At 41.2% G+C, this 9494-nt stretch overlaps 1 protein-coding gene across 1 annotated transcript in view; it reads left to right on the forward strand.

The window, feature by feature from the left end:
• Positions 1-7464, forward strand: part of LOC115625946 — a 33708-nt gene extending 26244 nt beyond the window's left edge. The window contains exons 2-5 of the mRNA XM_030521182.1: positions 3273-6053; positions 6123-6260; positions 6624-6831; positions 6892-7464. Of these exons, the coding sequence (XP_030377042.1) occupies positions 3273-6053; positions 6123-6260; positions 6624-6831; positions 6892-7202 (3438 nt within the window). The 3' untranslated portion in view covers positions 7203-7464. The remainder of the gene's footprint in view (positions 1-3272; positions 6054-6122; positions 6261-6623; positions 6832-6891) is intronic.
• Positions 7465-9494: the final 2030 nt, after the last annotated feature.

A 9494-nucleotide genomic window follows, 5' to 3' on the forward strand; every position in this document is an offset into this window, starting at 1 on the left:
AAATTAGGGTTACAAGGGTCATATTGTTTATTAAGCTGTTGGCCACATATTACAAAAACATCACTCAGTTTTCCGAAACTAGGCTTTAAATGCAATTGTCAGTCAGTTTTTGGGTAATCTTTTTTTAATTTAAATAATTCCCAATTTCCCTATGCCATACAAATTCCTAACAAAGTGTTACATAAGCGCTGAAAAAATGACAGCTTCGCCTCTAACATCAACTTCATCATCATCATCAGTAGCAGCAGACTAATGATGATGAGCATTAGTAACGGCAACCAGTGCATTATCATTAGCAATAACAACATAATTACTATGCGAGAAGAAAGAGTCAGTTGGCTGGCTAGCAGACTGACAGACTGACTGCCTGGCAGACTGACTGAATGACTGGAAGACACAAGTGGCGTGGCTTCTCAATCTGAACATCTTGCAGACGCATCGAGACGTCGCGCGCACTCACAGATAAACAAAAAATGTATCCAAAAGATTTATAGCGCTGGCAATTAAATTATACAGCAGCTTAGCAAAAACGAACAAAAACAAACAATTTTTTGTTTTTAGAGGCGGCTTTTTTGACTGCGACTTCTTTCTAAGCGGTTCGCAGCGAATCCAAACAAAATTGTGTTGAATAACTGTTGTTAAACAATTGTTTTTGTTTACTTGTTCGTCTGACCACTGTCGCTCTCTTCTTCTTCTTCTTCTTTTTGTTGTTGTTGTTGTTGTTTTACTTTAAAGCCAATCATTTCTTTTGTGCAAAACGTCGCTGCAAGCCGATACGTATACGCGATGTATGACGAGCACAGCTTTTTGTTGTCTTTTCGAGGCGTAGTTGGGAAGTTGTATAAGTTGCATTGTGGGACTGAGACTGTGGCACAATTGCAGCTTCAAGACAAAAGAAATGTTGCAAAGCTCACACTAGGCTTTCCTATTGTGTATATATGTATATCAGCTACATAGTAGAGTGTAGTTGGAGAGGAGGAAGCGACCGACACAGCTACATCTTCACTTGAAATCAAGTGTCATAATTCGGCCAGCATTACTCGTAGCTCGCACTTAACTGACAAGCATTTGGAATGGATTATTAGTCGTACTTGTTTTCATTACGCATATAGTAGTTGGTGTTATTAAAGAAATAATTGTATCTATAATTAGTTAATAATAGAGAGTACAGTTTATAAAACCTTATCAACTTAAATATATATGTATGTATGTTTTTACAGATAATGAGTGAAAAATTTAATCAAAAACCCATGAGAATTCAGATTTTCATTTTATATTTTTAACTATCAAAAGTTTATTTTATAATAGAGGAAGAACGAGAACGAATTTTGAGAGAAAAGTCATATTCATTTTTATTATTTATTATTATTTGAATAAATAATTAACTGATATCTACTCCTGTTTCTGATTTGTGTGACAAATCATGTTTTAAAAATATCGATTTCATGAAGTAAGATGTTCAGCTTTACTTTTTTAACTCCTTATACGTTAATGAATTCGATTCCTAGGAAGGGTTTCATAATTTAATGAATTGCTATTGCACAAAATATATTGCCATTCTCGATAAACAATGATTTTAATTTGGCTTTAGGTCTCATATAGAGAGTACTAACATTTTGGTTTGTTGTAGTTTTACTTAATTTTTATTTTGTATGCAAAACAATTAGATTTATGAAACGATAAAAAAGGGCATATACTCACATTACTCGTTTTCGAATACGTTGTAATGATTATTTAAATTATTATTATTTCCCAGATGCTTGTTTAGCACGCCTTACAAATCTATTTGTCGACAATATTCGATTCAGCTATGTTGATTCATTTTTTTACCTTAAAGATCGAATTGTTCATTAATCTTAAAACCATTATACTTATATTTATCCTACTCCGTCGAATATTAGTCAGATATAAAAACGAAGTATGCTCACTTAGTAAGAGTATTTGTAATATTTTGATTCTTTAAATTGTATCTCAAATTTAAAAAAAAAAAGAACAACTTTCTACTTTCAAATATTCTTATGTTTCTTTTATGAACAAAAGAGTATGTTGTATATATGTTATTATAGTATGATCGTATGCATTGTCCAGTCCAACAAATAAATAAAAAAGTAAAAAAAAGATGTGCAAATATATAAAGCCCTAACTTAAATGTATGCATTATTCCTAAGCCCCAAAAGCTGCTTTGGAATGCTTTTTTTCTATAACTATCGCTTGCAAGTCTTACATAATTGGCAGTAAGTTATATATTTTCCATGGCTGTACCGGCTTGGCCGGCACTTTTACTGCAACCCACTTGCCATGTTTATTATCAACTTCAACTTGACCGACTGCCAAAAAGGAGCCACAGGTCCAACCGGCAACGCGACGCACAATCTCGTTTCAAAACTTTCTGCTAAATGGAGCATAACAACAACAACCACAACTACAACTACTATATGAGTGTATGTGTTGGTGACAGTTGCTATTTAAACTGGTTCGCATTAATATTAATGCACATTGCAAAATTCAAGGGGGAGAAATGGGAACGCCTCTTGCTTATTTATCATTCAATGGCAGCGCAGATTTTCTATGTCAGTTGTAGTTTTTATGTCATACGAGCACGCGCATATTATTTGCTTTTGAAAGGGAGAAAACATTAAATTAAAAATATATGTCATACTCTTGATGAATTATTCGAAGCTTAACAATGTTATTTAGGTTTTGAAAGAAAATTGTGATAATTAAAGGCTTTTAAATAATATACTCTTAATGAATTTTTTTAAGAAATTTTTGAGAATTAATAGACTTCAAATAATATACTCTTGATGAATTATTCGAAGCTCAACAATGTTATTTAGGTTTCTTACGCAATTTTTGAGAATTAATGGATTTTAAATAGGAAAATTTTGAGAAATAATGCATTTTAAATAATAGTTTAACAAACTTATTATCATTATTTTACTCGCATGCTTAGCTTAGTATATTAATCTAATCATTTTAATAAATTATTTGCGCCCAACAATAAGAAGCCAGACTCAGAGCTAAGCTGCAGCGCGCTAGATTCAAAAACGAGGGAGTAACTCTAAATGTTTCATAAAATATGCTTCAAATATTAAAAGCTTTGCTAATAAGAAATGGAAAAATATGTAAAGCAACTAAGAATTGAAACAAAACTACAAGTAAATAACTCAATCTCACCCTGACAATTTCAATGATTCTTCCCCTTGCTCATATAAATAATTATAAACATGGATAATTATGCAACCAGCACTAATTCCTGCTTCTAATTGCAGCCTCCCTTCCATAATGGCCATCGTCGTCAGTTGAACCTGCAGCCGTACAATCAGCAGAACTTTGTGCAGCCGGGCGTTGAGACGCCGATTCCACATCCCCAACATCACCAGCATCGTCGTCCAAGCTATCAGCAACAATCACAACATCGCTTTTTCCCACAACAACAACAACCACCACCACAACAACAACAGCAGCAACATAGCAACCAGCAATTCCAGCGCTCTACACAAAATCAGCTTCAGAACTTGCAATATCCACAGCAGCCGCAGCCACAGGCAAACGGTCAGCAGCTGGACTTGCATCATCAGAACTTTCTAGATTTGCGCAACTTCGCCAGCAGTCAGCAGCAGCATCAGCAGCAGCAGCAGCAACAGCATGTGGGTCCATCGCAAGCATTGCCGCAACGCTCCTACAGCCACAAGCCCTTCCAGCAACAGCAACAGCAACAGCCATCACCACAAACCTTTGCCTATCAGCAGCCGCAACAATTCGGAGCCCAACCTTTGCCTCAGACCACACAAAAGCTGCCCAGCCAGGCGCCGGTGCCCACCTTTCAGACAATACCGCAGCAGCAGCAGCAACCACAACAGCAGCAGCAGTTTAGCTATCAGCAGCAACAGCAACAGCAGCAGCCACAAGGGCAACAACAGTATCAGTTGACCCCACAACTGGGTCTGCCAGTGCCCCAAATCTTTTCCAATCTTCAGTCCACCGCCTTTCCCGCACAGCCCTCCCGCGAAACTTTGGTGCAACAGCAACACCAACAGCATCAGCAACTGCAGCAACAACATCAGTTCATCAATGCCCCCTTCCTGCCCGCTGGTACCGCCGGTCCCCAGCCGCAGGTTGCCGATCAGGAATACAAACAAAAGCTGATCCAGAAACACGAACAGTTTGTGGCCAAGCAGTACGAGAAGTCGCAGCACAAAGTGCGCCAGCAACACGAGGAGTTCTTGGCCAAGCAACATGCAATCAAGCAACATGTCCTGCCCACCATCATCAGTCAGCATAATTACCAGCATCTGCCACCTCAACCACAGTTTGGACCACCACGCGGACGACCTGTGGCTCATCCAACCGAATACAATCAGTTCAATAGCGCTCTGCAGCAATACTACAAAGAACATCCGACAACAACCACCACAACGACGACGACAACAACCACCACAGAGGCCAGCACCACCTTACCCCAGAAGAAGAATGTCTACGCCCAGGTTAAAGCCGAATTGGGTAAATATGGCCAAAAGGTTGGAGGCGGTCCCAAAAAATCTGTGAAGACAATCGCACGCGATGATCTGTTGAAGCAGCTGAAGGCGGCACTCTCGGATGCACCACAGAAACCGCTCAGTGGCAACAAGACCTACGACGAAATGGATCTGGTGCTGCCCAATGGACAGCGTGTCCAGGTCATACGCACCACCGACCCGAATTTGGTGCAGGGACAGCAGGCCTATTCGCAGGAGCAGCTGCAAACCCTGCTGGCTCAGCAGGCGCTCGGCGGTGCGGGTGGTGCAGGGGAACTGAAGCTGAGTCTGACCGATGTGGCGCCCACCAAGAGTAACGATTTACTCTTACCCGGTGGTGGAAAGGTGCAAATTCTGCGTTCGCCCGATCCAATTGAGTCCGAGGGCGTGCCACCACAGGGCTTGCCCGGTGGAGTAGATCTATCCAGTTTGGCTTCGTTGTATGGCGGTGGTGCAGAGCTGCAGGGCATCACAAATGGTGCCAATAGCATTGCCAGCTCGGCTGTGATAACCTCGGACTCGGACCAACCACCCACGCTTGAAGAGCTGGCCAAACGTGGTCTCATACCCGATGGCTATGAAATCGAGGGTTTGAGCTCCCCCAAGTCGCAGGCGCCGGCTACCGCTTCACCACCCACTCTGCCGCCGAAGAAAAAGGCCACCTATGTGTATTTGGAGGAACAAACCGATGGTAGTTTCAAGATCCAGGGCGTCAAGGCCAATGGGGAGAAGGAGACGAAGCAGACGGGCGCCGAAGTGGAGAGCATTCTGGAGCGCATACGCAGTGGAGAAATCAAGCTGCCTCCCTCTGTCTCGCGACTAACCCTGCCCAATGACGAAGTGGTGGAGATAAAGAGCGGCAAGATCATTCAAACCACCCGCTCGCCCATTACAAGCACAGTTTATACGACGACCACGCCCACCACCACTACAACGACCAGCACCACACCCACGCCTTTTATATCCAGAGGTACGCCCAGCAACCATCGTCAGTATCATCCGTCACGCACCTCAACCACCAGCACCACCACCACCACGAATTCCCCCTATATACATCGCTCCAGCACTGTTCAGCAGTATGTCCATGAGACCACCTCGGCCGCCTCCAGCTTAATACGCACCACCCCGGCGCCAATTTACAGCATTTCTTCGGCCACCTCAGCTTCAGTCTCTTACGGTGGCTCGTCCACACATCTACCTATTGTGACTGAGCGTGTTTCGAGCCAGGATCTTGTGGCACCTCCCCAATATGCCGACGCTTTGGTGCAGGAGACAGAGAACAGCGAGAAGTCGGCGGCCGCCAGCTCAGTGCTTTCGAATCCGAGCGAGGATCTGCTCCAAATACTCAAGTCCAATGGGCTCTTCGCCATGGCCAAGTACTTGAGACAATCGGGCCTGGATAGCATCTTGAATGAGACGGGGCCCTACACCATTTTTGTGCCCACAGACAAGGCCTTCAAGAATCTGTTGGTCCAGCTGGGTGGTCCCGAGCGTGCCGAAGAGAAGTTCCACTCCAATCCCAGACTCTTGAGCGGCGTAAGTTCAACTCAAGTTCAATAATTACGTATGCTCTGTTATCATCCCAATGTTTTTAATCCTGCACAGTTGCTGCTGCATCATGTGATCCCGGGAGCCTTTGAGATTGCCACGCTGCAGGATGAAATGACGGGAGTCTCTTTGGCGGGCACACAGCTGCGTGTTAATCAATACAACATGCACGATCAGGAATGGAACGATGTTACCGTGAGTGCTAAAGCCTTGTAGTCTCCACTGGTGGTTACTTAATATTCTAGATAGTCTCCTTGCCCGTTGTAACCGAAGGGGTAAACGGTGTAGAAGATTCTATTTGTAAAGTATGTAGCTGGCATGTTCAGCATGAACTTTCCTTGCTTTTTTCCGTCTGTACATCACTCTTTCTAGCTATTTGAGCTATGCTATACTATACTATAGAGCTGCCAACAAAGAGATCGCTGCAGAAATCTTTTATGAAAATACTTTTTCGCATCCAAGTTTTTTAGTTTTTTCTAATACTTTACATTTCAGTAAAGTCTATCAGGATTCTACAGTTTACTAATACTAACAAAGTACTTCTCTTCTCTACCACAGCTCACCACCATTAATGGCGCCATGGTTGTGCTGAATAAGAAGGACATCAAGATACCGCAGGGCGTGGCACATGCAGTCGATCGCGTCATGTTCCCACTGCCAGTTGGGGATCTGCTTCAAACACTTCAGTCGGATCGCGAGGGTCGCTTCTCCAACTTCTTGAAGATTCTCTACACTTCAGGTCTATCCGAGAAGTTGCAAAGCAAGGGTAAGTCTATAACTAAATGCAAGTCCATCACCATCGCTAATTCAAAATCTTATATAGCAGGCGTCAAGACCTACACTGTATTCGCGCCCGTGGACAAGAGCTTCAGCGAACTGGACTCTGATACACTCGAGAAGCTCTACAACGACAAGGAGACAGCCGAACAGTTCGCCATGAAGCACATTGTGCCCGGCGCTCTCTTCTCGGCGGGCATGCGCTTCTACCAAGTCAAGGACTCGCTGTACACGGGCAAGACCGTTGTACTGCAGAAGACCTCGGCCGGCAAGATCAAGGTGAACGACGCCCAGATGGTCACCTCCAATATTCCAGCCACCAACGGCGTCATTCACGCACTGGACGGCGTCCTCGCGTGAAGTACAAAGGACATTGTTATGCAGTTTTTGCCTTAGTGTTTCATAAGTTCTAGTTGTAGATACAAGACCCCGAAGTGTATTTTAAGTTAAACGCAAACATACACACACACATTACAAATTTCTAGTAAATTCTTGCCACAAAGGAAATACTTTAGGACGATTACTTCTTCTTCTTCTTCTTCGGTGCAGTATGCGAGCTATGGAGAAACGTGCAGAAGGAACAAAAATTTATTGTTGGTGCTTCCATTACTTTTCTGTATTTTTCTTTCGTCTTAATAAACAGTCATTAAAAATAGTTCAATTTAAGTGGAAGAAGAGAAATGTGTAAAAATGGAATAGTGGATCGAAAATGATACAAAACGATAATGAAACGAAATGAGCTAAGCTAAGTTGTAATCTTATTTATTTTTTGGTATTCTACTCCAATGCAAAATTTTATAAATTTTCGACATATGATTAACATGTAATTGACAATAAAAAGTTTAGTTGTAATTTAATCAACCATGTGCTGTTCTTATTTAAAACGCTTTGGATGGTGATTCCCAAATAAACTAAATATGAGGTGAGTCGGACAGGCCGCTTGATCGAAATCTGGGAACAATAAAAAGACTCGGCTGTATGGCAGCCCAGGACTTCGTATAATGGCTTGCCCGACTCTGGGTTCATTTTCTAAGAAGCCCAGGACGCAAGACTGGATGCTTTTTTGGGGTCTGGTTGGTTATTGTTTGACTGTTTTTTTCAGCAACAAAATTCCAATGTACACAACATAATTTTCTTCTTTTTTTTTAAAATATATTTTCTCTTTTTAATAAATTTATAAAACCCCATATAGAGTTAATGAGTAGAAAGAAAATAATAGTCGCTCTTTAGAATCAACAGTTTCATTGTTACAGTTTTAGAACAGCTGGTCGTTTAGCCAATGCATTGCAATATACGTTAGTTTGAAAGCCACTGAGGTTTGTGTCTAGACTCAAGACACTGCGAACAACTAACGGTTTGTCAAAGTCTAATCCCCAGCACACCACACACACAGTTACAGTGGAAGCTCCGTTACTGAGATCGGCCGTTGTTTCACAATTCAATGAAAACTAACCCCCATCTTTGTTGCTGCACAAACATGTGTATGAAGAGTGCACACTGTGAAGAGTACCGGCACAAAAACAAATTTTAGCTAAAAAGTGGCCAGATTTAAATAAATATTCTTATCACAATTGTTTAACAAAAACAAAAAACAGAACTTCTGGCACTTATGGCTAAAACGGACAAAAAGAATCGTATCGACTTGCCAATTAATTATCATAATTGTGTGCTTACTTCTCTCCCACAAGAGAAATCTAATGCTGACGAGGCTCTCTTACTCGGCTGATCTAACGGCGTTCTCTTGCTCCTTTGCGACAAGTTGGGGTGATCGACCACCCACACTCCAACTTGTTCATACAACTGACTCAAACACACAAATGTAGCCAAGTTAGAAATCTGTTATACAAATCATACGGCAAATTGGTTACATTGCGTTTTTCTTGTTCTTCTTTCTTATTTTATGTTTCTGTTATGTTATGTAACAGTTTGTCTGCTAATTGTGTTGCCAATTGGCAGACGTATGCATACATACATACATGAAACGTCATGTTATGTTAACATGTATGTTAAAGAATGCAGTAAAATAGTAAATTGAAAAGTAAAAATTAATTATTATGGAATAACGAAATATGAATCAGTGCGTACTTACATTTACATACATTTCAAAATTGGAAAAAATTAATATTATTAAATCACAATTATCACCACTTAAAAAACAAAACAAAAATTTAGGCACTGCGCAAATTATTTGACATTGCGAACACACACACACACCTACATACATAGATAAATATGTATGTATTCAGCGCGCAATTTGCATTTGCATTTGGCATTTTCGCATTAATAAACACATATTAAGAATTTTACACTTCACACACAACTTAATATGTAAATATAATATGTATTCACATATTTTTACTACTATTTAAACAATTAACTATATATTTTATTAAAATTCGCGGCAACTCCAAAAACCGGCGGCGCGACGCGTTCAACAGGTCAAGCAAAACTTACACTTGCACTGAAGCTGCCAGCAGAGTGCGCTCGTTAAAAATGCAGAAGTAATGGCAAAGAACCAAAAATCCTAACTGTAAATCTGCTTTCGCGCCATATGCGTGTGGCGTAGCAACTGTTTGGGCATTTCATGCATTTACTTTCCGCGATCCTTGCGTTCGTATGGACAGACATGGCTATATTCACTCGTGTTGTCAT

Source organism: Scaptodrosophila lebanonensis, unplaced genomic scaffold (assembly GCF_003285725.1).
Source record: "Scaptodrosophila lebanonensis strain 11010-0011.00,11010-0021.00 unplaced genomic scaffold, SlebRS2 tig00000080-arrow-pilon, whole genome shotgun sequence".
In the NCBI taxonomy this organism is placed as follows: Eukaryota; Metazoa; Arthropoda; class Insecta; order Diptera; family Drosophilidae; genus Scaptodrosophila; species Scaptodrosophila lebanonensis.